The sequence below is a fragment of the Impatiens glandulifera genome, chromosome 8, assembly GCF_907164915.1.
Source record: "Impatiens glandulifera chromosome 8, dImpGla2.1, whole genome shotgun sequence".
Taxonomy (NCBI): domain Eukaryota; kingdom Viridiplantae; phylum Streptophyta; class Magnoliopsida; order Ericales; family Balsaminaceae; genus Impatiens; species Impatiens glandulifera.
Window position 1 is genome coordinate 11,054,905 of NC_061869.1, and position 12,617 is coordinate 11,067,521.

A 12,617-nucleotide genomic window follows, 5' to 3' on the forward strand; every position below is an offset into this window, starting at 1 on the left:
TGAAATTCATTAATTTATTTTAATCACTACGCTCTATATTTTGTTAAAATTTATATTAAGAATTCCATAAGTATTTCTTAAAAAACATAATTTAAATAAGAGGAGTGAGGGGGAAAAGAATGGGAGAATAAATGAAATTATATATATATATATATATATATATATATATATATATATATATATATATTTGTGAATGAAATAGAGTATAGAGAAATTTTATTATTTTTACAAAATAAAAAAAAAAATAAAAAGTGCATTGTCTCCTCAAGGATAGGTAGATGAGAAACAATTATTGTTTAAAATTGAACATGAAATTCTTTAAGATTGGGGAGGCAAAGATAAAAAATATTATTAGAATTTATTTTATTTAATATTTAACCTATCAAATTATATAATTTAAAATATTTAATTTATTAACTATATAATTAATATATAAAGATATAATAGTGTTTTTTTTTCATTTTAAATATTATCAAATCAAATCAATTCAAATATCAAGTATTTAAAATTTATATTTATATTTGATTAATTCAATTTTATCTCCATATATTAAATTATAAATATTTAAAATTCAGTATTCATATTTTAACTTTTACTTTTATCATACTACCATCTTAGGCCTCCCTACCTATTATTTAAAAAACCCTTATATCCTAAAGTATTAAAAGAAATAATATTTTTACTATTATTGTCGGCTCTACCTAATGGTGTTGGTGAGTTGCTTTATTTTAGATTTTTTAACCAAACATGTATCTAAAATATAATTTGATTGATTGGAACCTAGGCTTGATTGGATATTGGATAGTTAATCAGATACTAGTATATTTTTTTCTTAAAAAATTAACAATAAATTAATTAACATTTTTCTAATTTATATACTAAACAGCATATCTAATTTATTATAGATTTTATTTTTTGAGTATATACAAAAAATAGATATGATGTTTTAAAATAGTTACAAATAATTTATAATTTATATAAAAGTATAAAACAATTTGATTAGCAATTATAAAAGAATGTATTTTTTTTCTTTAATTAAGACAAAATATTTATTTTCTACATTAAACATTTAAAGAATTTAATTAAAAATATTATACTCATTATCTTGAATGAGTATTGAATTGACTAAATAGTTAGATTAAATATAATTTCTGTTTAATCAATTTTGAGATTAAATTATTCTTTTTAACATTCCGAGGTTATTTAGGTGTTGTACAATTCGAGTTTGTCGATTATTCTAATAATTTGGTCATCTCTAGGAATAGTTATGGAAATTGCGAGAGAGAACTGATCACTGAAATATTATTTAAAATATATATATATATAACAAAAATATTTATTTATTTATTATTGATTCTAAGCAAAGTATTTTGCTAGAATAAATTCAAGTAGAACTAACGAAAATTGTACAATGCCTTAATTGCGTAGATGTCATCATCATGTAGCTTTCTTTTGATAACCCCTGATTGTGAATATGGCCACATTACGGCAGAAGGAACAATACTATGCTTAAGACCAAGTACGTGTCCTAGCTCATGCACCGCAATTGTTTCAATGTCCATTTTATCAGCCCTTGCTCCGTTCGTCCAAGGAGCGTCTGCCCTGAAACGGAGCGTTCCTCTGGGCGGAAGACGTGAGTAAGCCATTATTCCTGAGTGCCGTAGAAATGGCTCATAGTCCTCACTAGGGTAACTAGTGAAACTTATTTGAATATCTGTATTTCCATAACTTCTTAGAAAATTGAACTTCGTGACCTTTTGCCAACTGTAAAACGCATAAGTAATTGGATTAATGGCATCTGATCGCGTTCCGGGTGCTACAGACCAGTATAGTTTGAGTTTCGACCACCTTGGTTCTCCATACCCGTAGTACAAACCACTTTTAAAAGGGTCCCGAACTAACTTCACCCCGTGTTTGATGAGAGATCCATTAACCAAATCAGGGAAGCCGCACCGAGGTTTAACCATTAGTGACAAAGTGTTTTCGTCTAAAATACCCGTAACATTGAGATGAAAAAATAGTTGAAATTTTTTAATTGCTTTTTCCATTGTGCGATCAAAAGTATTAGAGTCATTTGATGATGTGAAACTCAAATAACCATATTTCGACAGATAATTTTTCACTTGATCAAGTTTCTTAACTTTGTCACCTCTCTTGAAGCCTAATAAATGTTTCATTGACTTGAAAGATAATAATGAATTATCATTAAAATTTGATGTTTGGACAACTAGAAACAAGTCCAAGACAAAGACTAATAAAAGAATACATGTTTTGACCATATTCATGTTTGTTATTTGATTTATTACTTAGTTCTTGATTTTTGTTTCACAATTTGTTTCTGCTTTTTATAGACATTTTTTTAGATAAAAAGATTGTGTTAATCTTATGTATAAATCTATTTGGTTGAAATATTATAAATTTTATTATTTTATAGATTATAAAATAGTTAAAAGCTACTAAGTATTATAGTAAATAAAAAAAAGCTCTCTTTTAAAAAACATGTTAAATAATATTAGAACTGGACAATTAATCAGGTATGTATAAAAAACAAACCACATAATATTTGAGATTAATTGTGTTAAACTATGATCTATGTCTTTGAGGGTTAACACTATACTTAAAAAGTTTCATTTTAATTAAAAAATAATAAAAATAAAAATTAGAACAAATCATAAATTTCTGGAAAAAAAATCAAATAATAAAAGAGTGCCAACAAAGTGCATCAATAAAACATAAAAAAAAACAATTATAAATAAATTTGTTGAAATTAAATTAATTTCATTAATAAATAAAAATAAGAATAAGAATGTGAGTAAAATAAAACCAAATAAAAATCAAACTTAATTAAATTATATATATATATATAATTATAATGATGCTTAGTTTTCAAATTGTCTGAATTGCCGGGTCGAGAGCTATGGTTAATTTGGATATATATGTGAGAGGAAATGGATATTTGGGTCGGATTATCAGTTGACCCGTCCATAAACTTAAAACGGTTAAAAATAAAATTAAAATGCTATTGATATGTTTTAAACTTATAACCTAACAAAAACAAGTATAACCCTTTAACCAACTAGGCTAATAACACTTTATATTTTAAATTCAACACCAAATTTGATGAACGTGGGACGTTTAAACAATATAAGTTCAACATGTGAGAGTAAATTAAAAATACTATCACATTTTAATCGTGATTTTTTTCGACTTTTATATCATTACTCATGCAAATGCACAGGCTATATGCTAGTATGAATTAACGGTGAATTTATTTATTTTTTGGTAAAACAGCTTAGTGTCATTTCATTAAAAAAACTCAAAAGAGGGAAAAAAAATACAAAAATTTAAGATCAGATCTAGACAATTTCTAGATTTGACAATAAAACAAAAATTGAATTACAGACAATAACAATCAATTAGCGTCTATAGCGTTTTTACTTTGATTTTACTTGTGACTTTCTCAAACGAAATATCTCATATCTGATAGAGCTTTCTATTTTATTTATTTCTTTCGATTTCTCTCCAGGATTGAATGAGTGCATTTTCATCTGAAGTTATATCTCCCCAAATATCTTCAGTAGTTTTATTGTTCCAAAATAACATTTCAGAATACTTACATAAAATGATCTTTTTTTTGCTTTATTCTCCACCCACTCTTGGATTTCTTCCAAACTATAATTAAATGTTAATTGTTTAATTAATATTTGATATATAATTAAAAAAAACTAAAGTATAATGTTAATGTTATGACAAATATTCAACTTAATTGACCTATAATATTCAACCAGCTATTATTGAATATTAATGTTAATTAATTATGGACTAATTGATAATGAATAAACCATATTAAATGAACGACTTAAAAGTTTTATTTAAATCTTTAATTTCTTAGCAATATATACCTATTTTTTATTATTTTATAATCTACCACCACATAATCTATATCATTCTCTCTTTAAGAATTTTTAATAAATTATTCTCTATTTAACTCGGTGATAGTTCAAGAATCAATTCCTAATATGACAACTTCTCAAACTAATATACTTTGTTTATTTATTCTTAAACTAACCTATTTACTATTTAAACTCATTTTTTTAATAATTAATTTATTTACATTTAAATTCATTATTATATATATTTATTTAAATTATTATTTTATAAATTTGATATATTTAAATTATTATTTGTATAAATTAAACTATTTATATTTTGATATATATTTTAAATTATTACTTTTATAAATTTGATTATTTATGTTTTAATATATATATTTATATTTAAATTATTAATTTATATAACTTTTTAATAAGAAAATTAATAAGTTTACCGACCACTTTCACTGATTTTTCAGATAAGATATTTTATATTGCCATAACAATATATTTAAATTATTTTTTTTCGTAAATATTTACCCCACAAAATTTTTTATTATGAGTAATATAATCTAACTTTGTCATTGTGTTATTTATTCACAATAAATTTAGTATGAATATTCACTACGGGTATGTTTTTTTTAGAACGCTGGGTTCTACTGATCATATGGAGTGCGACTAATCTCCGCGGGTTAAGTACATAGCCCGCAAACACATTTAACTATTTAACCAGGCACAGAACTTGTTGTCTGACAAGCTCGAACCCAGGACCTCATGAAGGCCTGGAGGATATTCACATCTTGTTTCCTCTAGGCTAGAATAGGTCGGGGATCACTACGGTTATGTATGATAACCCTAAAATTGGCATTGGAATTAGAATTGGAGGGTCCAATTCCAATTCTTAAGTTTGGTAGAACCTTTTTAATATTAAGAATTGAATTAAATTAGAATTCTAATGAAATATAATTTAGTGTAATTTTATAGTTCTCACTTCCATTATCTTTAGGTAGAATTATAATTCTAAATGTTATTTTTTTTATGTTTTTTCAAATAAAATAATTTATTATTTTATCATTTAAAACATGATTATGGTTTTAAATCAATAATTGTTTGTTTGGAATTTATGATGTTAAAATATCAAATACATGTTTTTTTTTAAATTAGTAAGTTAACATTTTAAACTTTTATATTAATTTAAGATGTTAACATATTGAACCGATATTATTTTATTGAATTTATGAAGTTAAATTGTCGAAATAATATTTTTTTAATATATGAAGTTAACATGATGAATCAATAATTATTTAATGAAAATAGAAATTTAAAAATAAATATCTTGACCCTTGAACTATCCTAATTGTTGTGTCAAACTAATATTTTAATAAAATAAATAATATATATTTAAATTATTTTTATTATATATTCTTTCTTACAAATATATGAATTGAGATTGAATTAAAATTGTATAGTTTCTCAATAACGGTAATTGAATTATAATTCAATACCAATTCTCATAGAATTGAAATTAGAATTTCAATGTCAATTCCAATTCTAATTCTAATTTTATTCATCTAAATGTACCCTACTAGATTTGTTGTATCCTAAGAGACAATCATCTACGATAAGCTCCAGCATAAACGGAAAATAATTGAACTATTTAAAGGAAAATGTGTCTAACACATGCCTTAGATTAAACTTATTCGGTGATTTCATTCATCAGTATACATTTAGTTTATTTCATTTATTTGTATCATTGTATTTTTTATATATATTTCTGTAATTTAAAGACAATAATACTAACAATCTTAAAACAATTTTATGTGTTAAGTTATTTAGTAGATTGTGCCGTCGAAAATCTGTGTCTTTAATGTTTCACAAATATGAGATGCGATTTTGCAAAAAGGATGATGGATGATTTTGAAAAGTTGAAATTATTCATTTTAATTAATGGAATAAACAACTAATAAAGATAAGTCTTTATTATATACCTAAAATTTAACTATCAACAACCTTTTTTTGTGTTCTAAAAACTTATTTTTAGAAGTTAATATATGTTGATTTATATTAATTATACAAATATTATATAAAAAATAAATGTAAACACAATAATTTGTTCTTTTTTATTAAAGATGTTACTAAAATAATTATTATTAGTAAATAAAAATAAAAAAGTAACTAAAAAGTTAAATTTTAATTTTCAAATAAAATAAGGGTTTAATATTAATTATAGAGTGAATTGTCTCCTTGCAAGGATAGGTAGATGAGAAACAATTATTGTTTAAAATCGAACATGAAATTCTTGGAGGCGAAGAAAGAAACAATTATTTTAATTTATTTTATTTAATAATTAGCCTATCAAATTATATAATTTAAAATATTTAATTTATTAATTTATATATTAAATATAATTAATATATAAGGATATAATAGTGTTTTTTTTCATGTATTAATTTTAAATATTATTAAATAAATTCAAATATCATGTATTTAAAATTTAGATTTATATTTGATTAATTCAATTTTATCTCTATATATTAAATTATAAATATTTAAAATTCAGTATTCATATTTTAACTTTAAGTTTTATCAGACTATTGTCTTAAGAGTACTGTCTCAAGCATTCCCACCTATTATTTAAAAAAATCTTAAATCTTAAAGTATTAAAATAAATAATTTTTTTTTTAGTGATATACGTGAGTTGCTTCATTTCAGACTTTTCAACAAAAACATGTATCTAAACAATAATTGGTTTATTCGAACGTAGGTTTGATTGGATGGTTAATTAGAAACTATTATATTTTTTTCTTAAAAAATTAACAATAAATTTAGTAATATTTTTCTAATTTATATACTAAATAGCATATCTAATTTATTATAGATTTTATTTTTGAGTATATACAAAAATTAGATATGATGTTTTAAAATAGTTACAAACAATTTATAAGTTATATAAAAGTATAAAACAATTTGATAAGCAATTATAAAAGAATGCACTTTTTCTTTAATTAAGACAATATATATATTCTAAATTAAACATTTAAAGAATTTAATTAGAATTATTATACTCATTATCTTGAATGGGTGTTGAATTGAATAAATAGTTAGATTAAATATAATTTCAGTTTAATTGATTTTGAGATTAAATTATTCTTTTTTAACATTCCAATTAAGGGTTATTTAGGTGTTGTATGGTCGATTATTCTCTCCACATTCTTTTTCCAAATTTCATCTTTCTATCCTTTCCATCCTTTAAATAATATCCAAAATTAGTCAATATTCAAATTTTCAAAATAAATCCTCAATTCAAATTTATTTATTATAAACAATGCTGATATATTATTTAAAATATATATAAATATATATATAACAATCATATTTATTTATTTATTGATTGATTTATTGATTTCAAGCAAAGGATTTTGCTCGAATAAAATTCAAGTAGATCGAACTAACGAAATTTGTACAATGCCTTAATTGCGAGGATGTCATCACGATATAATTTTCTTTTGATAACCCCTAATTCTGAATATGGCCACATTACGGCAGAAGGAACATTAATATGCCTAAGACCAAGTATGTGTCCTAGCTCATGCACCGCAATTGTTTCAATGTCCATTTTATCACCACTTGCTGCGTTCGACCAAGGAACGTCTGCCCTGAAATGGAGCTTTCCTTTAGGGGGAAGATCTGCGTAAGCCATTATTCCTGAGTGCCGTAGAAATGGCTCATAATCCTCACTAGGGAAACTAGTGAAACTTATTAGAATATCTGGCTTTCCATAACTTACCATAAAATTGAACCTCGTGACCCCTTGCCAACTGTCAAACGCATTATAAATTGCATTCATCGCATCTGATCGCGTTTCGGGTGCTACAGACCAGGATAGTAGGAGTTTCGACCACTTTCGTTCAGGATACCCGTAGTACAATTCACTTTTAAAAGGGTCCCGAACTAACTTCACCCCGTGTTTGATAAGAGATCCATTAACCAAATCAGGGAAGCCACACCGAGGTTTAACCATTAGTGACAGAGTTTTTTCGTCTATAATACCCGTAACATTTAGATGAAAAAATAGTTGAAATTTTTTAATTGCTTTTTCCATGGTGCGATCAAATGTATTAGAGTCGTTCGATGTGAAACTACTCGTTTGGTAACGGTCAATCTTAGAGGGACCAAAATAACCGTAATTGGAAAGATAATTTTTCACTTTATCAAGTTTCTTAATTTTGTCACCTCTCTTGGAACCCAATAAATGTTTCATAGACTTGAAAGATAATATTAAATTATCATTAAATTTTGATGTTTGGACAACTAGAAACAAGTCCAAGACAAAGAGTAACAAAAGAATGCATGTTTTGACCATATTCATGTTTGTGATTTGATTTGTGACTTAGTTCTTGATTTTTGTTTCACAATTTGTTTATGCATTTTATAGACATTTTTTAATCAAAAGATTGTGTTAATCTTATGTATAAATTTATTTGGTCGTAATATTATAAATTTTACTATTTTATTGATTATAAAATAGTTAAAAGCTACTAAATAATATAGTAAATAAAAAAAGCTCTCTTTTAAAAAACATGTTAAATAATATTAGAACTAGATAATTAATTAGCTAGGGCAGGGCCGGCCCGGCCCGGCCCTGCCCTGGAGTAAGCACGGCAAGCCCTTGGGCTAGGGCAGCGCACTCCTTAGGGCAGCTCAATTATTAAAATTAGAAAGATATTTTATTAAATTTGTTATAATTTTCAAAAAAAAATGTTGTAGATTAGTGGTGGAAGATAAGTATGTAAAAATTTTAGTTGATTATGGATTCAAATCACACTCAAAGTTATTTTTTAATCCATTCTTAAATTAGACTTATGGCAACAACAAAAATATCGATTATTTTCTACCCGAGACTGAGGCAGTACAAATCTCAGGACCGTCACTGGTCAGGGCATGTATAAAAAAACACAAATTCAACACAACATAGTATTTGAGATTAATTGTGTTAAACTAATTAAAACTATACTTAAAAAGTTTCATTTTAATTAAAAAATAATGAAAATAAAAATTACAACAAATCATAAATTTCTGGAAAAAAATCAAACAATAAAAGAGTGCCAACAAAGTGCATTAATAAAACATAAAAAAAAATTGTAAATTTATTAAAATTAATTTAATTCCATTAAAAATTAAAAATAAGAATGTGAGTAAAATAAAATCAAATAAAAATCGCACTCAATTTAAATATATATATATATATAATTATATACAATGATGTTTTGCTTTATTATCAAAGTTTTTAGATTGTCGGGTAGAGAGTTGTGGTTAATTTGGATATATATATATATATATAAATAAGAGTAAATGGATATTTAGGTCGGATTGTGGGTTGACTCGCCCATAAATTTAAAACGGTTAAAAATAAAATTAAAAATGCTATTGGTATGTTTTAAACTTGCAACCTAACAAAAACAAGTACAACCCTTTAATCAACTAAGTTAATAAGACTTTATATTTTAAATTCAACACCAAATTTGATGAACACGGGACGATTTAACAATATAAGTTCAACTTTTTAACTAACTAATCAATCTATATATATATATATATATATATATATAATGTTGCTTAATTTTCAAAGTGTCCGGATTGCCGGGTTCATAGTTGTGGTTAATTTAGATATATATGTGAGAGTAAATTGATATTTGAGTCGAATTGTGGGTTGACCCGCCCATAAACTTAAAACGGTTAAAAATAAAATTAAAAATGTTATAGGTATGTTTCGAACTTACAATCTAACAAAAAAAAGTATAACCCTTTAACCAACTAGGCTAATAAGACTTTATATGTTAAATTCAACACCAAATTTGATGAACGCGGAATATTTTAAAAATATAAGTTCAACATTTGAGAGTGAATTAAAAATAATATTACATTTTAACCGTAAATTTTTTTCGGTTTTTATATCATTACTTGTGCAAATGCATGGGCTACATACTAGTATTAATTAACGGTGAATTTATTTATTTATTTATTTTCGGGAAATAATTTAGTTCCATTTCATTAAAAAAACCAAAAGAGGAAAAAAATACAAAAGTTTAAGATCAGATCTTGATAATTTCTATATTTGACAATGAAACAATAATTGAATTACAGACAACAACAACAATCAATTAGCGCCTATAGCGTTTTTACTTTATTCTACTTGTGACTTTCTCAAACGGAATATCTCATATCTAGAAATCTATTTTGTCAATATAATTTTAATCATGGATGTTGGAATCATTCTAATTTCTTGTGTAGAAATTATAAAATGTATGGAAGACACTAAAAATTTCTTATCTAGAAATCTGTTTTGTCAAAATGATTTTAATCATGGATGTTGGAATATTCTAATTTCTTGTGTAGAAATTATGAAATGAATTAGGGCATTTAACGATTTCTTATGTATAAATTTAATTTGCTAAAATAACTTTGTCATTGATGTTTTGAAGCATTTTAATTTCTTTTACAATAATTGTGTGATTAATCATTAGATGACATAGAAAGAATGTTATTTATGTTAGAACTCGACAATTATGTGAGTCAAAGTTATATTCGCAAAAATGATATCGGTGTGAACAATTCACCTAGATTTGTTTTGAGCATTGTCGTTTCACATGGATTATCGTTCAAAACACGGTAATGTAAATGCCTCAATTAATACATGGAGTATATATATTCGTAGTTATATATTATTTGAGTTTTGTTAAGTGATTATTTATATATATATATATATATATATAAGTATATGATAATTCGTGTTAATAATATGATAATTCGTGTCAATTCATAATAAGTATGATTAGCTAGTTATTTGTATACATACGTGGCTAGTGTATATCTATTTTGTTTTAATAGACAATTCTGAAAATTTGTCATAAAATTATGTATCTTTTGGTCTATAAAATCTTCTATGAAAAATTAAAAGTCATCTAATTAATTAAAAAACAAACGGGCTGATGACATGAATAATTATTTATAATAATTAGTTAATTTTGTATTTGATTACAGATAAATTGAAATAATTAATATTCTAAATATTTATAATGATTAATTATTGATGTATTTTATAAAGGTACTTGATTCATGATATATGAAATAGTTATAATTAGGGGTGTAAACGAGTCGAGCCGAGCTCGAACTAGCCCTGGCTCGAGTTCGGCTCGACTCATCTTTTATTAGCTTGGCTCGAGCTCGAGCTCGATCGAGTTTTCAATATTAAACTCGAACTCGGCTCGATCATATAACCATAGTCTCGAGTTCCGCTCGAAAGGCTCGGAAGGCTCGAATTTAAATATATTTATATATTAATTTCTTATTTTAAAAAAATTTAAATCATCATTCATCAATCATCAATTCACCCGCAAATATTTGTTGAAGAAGATCAATGGGCAGTCTCTAGAGTCTTCTTGCAAAATGGTTGTGGAAGTCATGTATTGTATTTGAGATTAACTTGAAAATATATTAGACTCCATTAGATTTATTTTGAAAAATAAAACACTTTATAGTGAAATAAAAATTGTTTTATATCTTATAAAATATAATACATTGAAATTACATATATTATATAATATTACAGTATAATTATATTTTAATTTGATTTTTAAAAATTATGTTTTTGTAATTAAATTGATATAAAATCTATTTATTTTCTTATAAGTATTACATAATATATATATTTTAATTTATAAATATTATTTTGGTATATCTTAATATATATCAAAATATTGAAAATCTCATAACTTAATTGATAATAACATAAAATTATTATGTATGTTATGATAATAAAATAATAATTTATTGATAAAAAAAATATATATGTTTTCTATAAAAGATAAAGTTGTGCAACTTAATAAAAAGTAATAAAATAATAAGAAAATATTTTATTTATATTTGCTGAGTTGGTGCTCAAATTGATTTTTTAAATTTGAGAATTTTGAAATCAAGTAATATGTCATTTCTTTAACGTTGTTTTTATACAAATTTGAAGAACTAATGTCTTCAAAAATGATTTTATGAAATAGTTGAACAAGAAAATTTGACTCACAAAAACTTTGTATGACTTATAACAAGGTTTATAATAATAGTAGGAAAAAGTTGTATACTATGGTTTTTAGTAAATTTAAGTCAATGAGTGTGACAATTGTAAATATCTTAAATTAATTCATTACGTGTCTTTTTTACAATATTTTTATCGTTGAAATTTACGATAAAAAAATGATTAAATTCACTAAGAATATGAATTGCACTACACGAAATATCATGTTGTTATCAAATAATATATTGATATTATTAAATGAAAAACTTTATATTTACAAGTGAATATGTTTACACAGTATGAAAATCTTCTAAGGAAATTATGATTGATTGATTAAACGATATAATCTATATTCACAAAATTTTGACATGTGTCGAAAAATAAAAGCTTTATGTAAAATATGTAACCATTTACACGTAGTCATAATAGTTCAAAGATATTTTGTTTACTAGTTAGTCAAGTAAACAATATATTTTCACAAAATAATGTTTAAATGGTAAGAATGTACGAATGACTATGTTTTTAATTAGAATATATTCCAAGATTATCTAAGAATATACCAACGGAAATTTCTAATTATTGTGATAGTAATTTGAAATTTGACAAACTTAGAGTGAATGACAAGTCTAGACATAGACGTCTTGACATAATGTTTTTAGACTATTCTCTTTAGTAGA

General features: G+C 24.3%; 2 protein-coding genes across 2 annotated transcripts; both read right to left on the reverse strand.

The window, feature by feature from the left end:
- Positions 1 to 1,394: 1,394 nt before the first annotated feature.
- LOC124912984 (metalloendoproteinase 5-MMP-like) lies at positions 1,395 to 1,967 on the reverse strand. Its single transcript, XM_047453610.1, has one exon. The coding sequence runs from the start codon at positions 1,965 to 1,967 to the stop codon at positions 1,395 to 1,397; it is 573 nt and encodes a 190-aa protein (XP_047309566.1).
- A 5,353-nt stretch (positions 1,968 to 7,320) lies between these two features.
- On the reverse strand, positions 7,321 to 7,893 carry LOC124912985 (metalloendoproteinase 5-MMP-like). The gene has a single exon (XM_047453611.1). The coding sequence runs from the start codon at positions 7,891 to 7,893 to the stop codon at positions 7,321 to 7,323; it is 573 nt and encodes a 190-aa protein (XP_047309567.1).
- Positions 7,894 to 12,617: the final 4,724 nt, after the last annotated feature.

Excerpts from the sequence above, each read along its gene's own strand:
- LOC124912984 (XM_047453610.1), bottom strand. The coding sequence starts at position 1,967 with ATGGTTAAACCTCGGTGCGGCTTCCCTGATTTGGTTAATGGATCTCTC.
- LOC124912985 (XM_047453611.1), bottom strand. The coding sequence starts at position 7,893 with ATGGTTAAACCTCGGTGTGGCTTCCCTGATTTGGTTAATGGATCTCTT.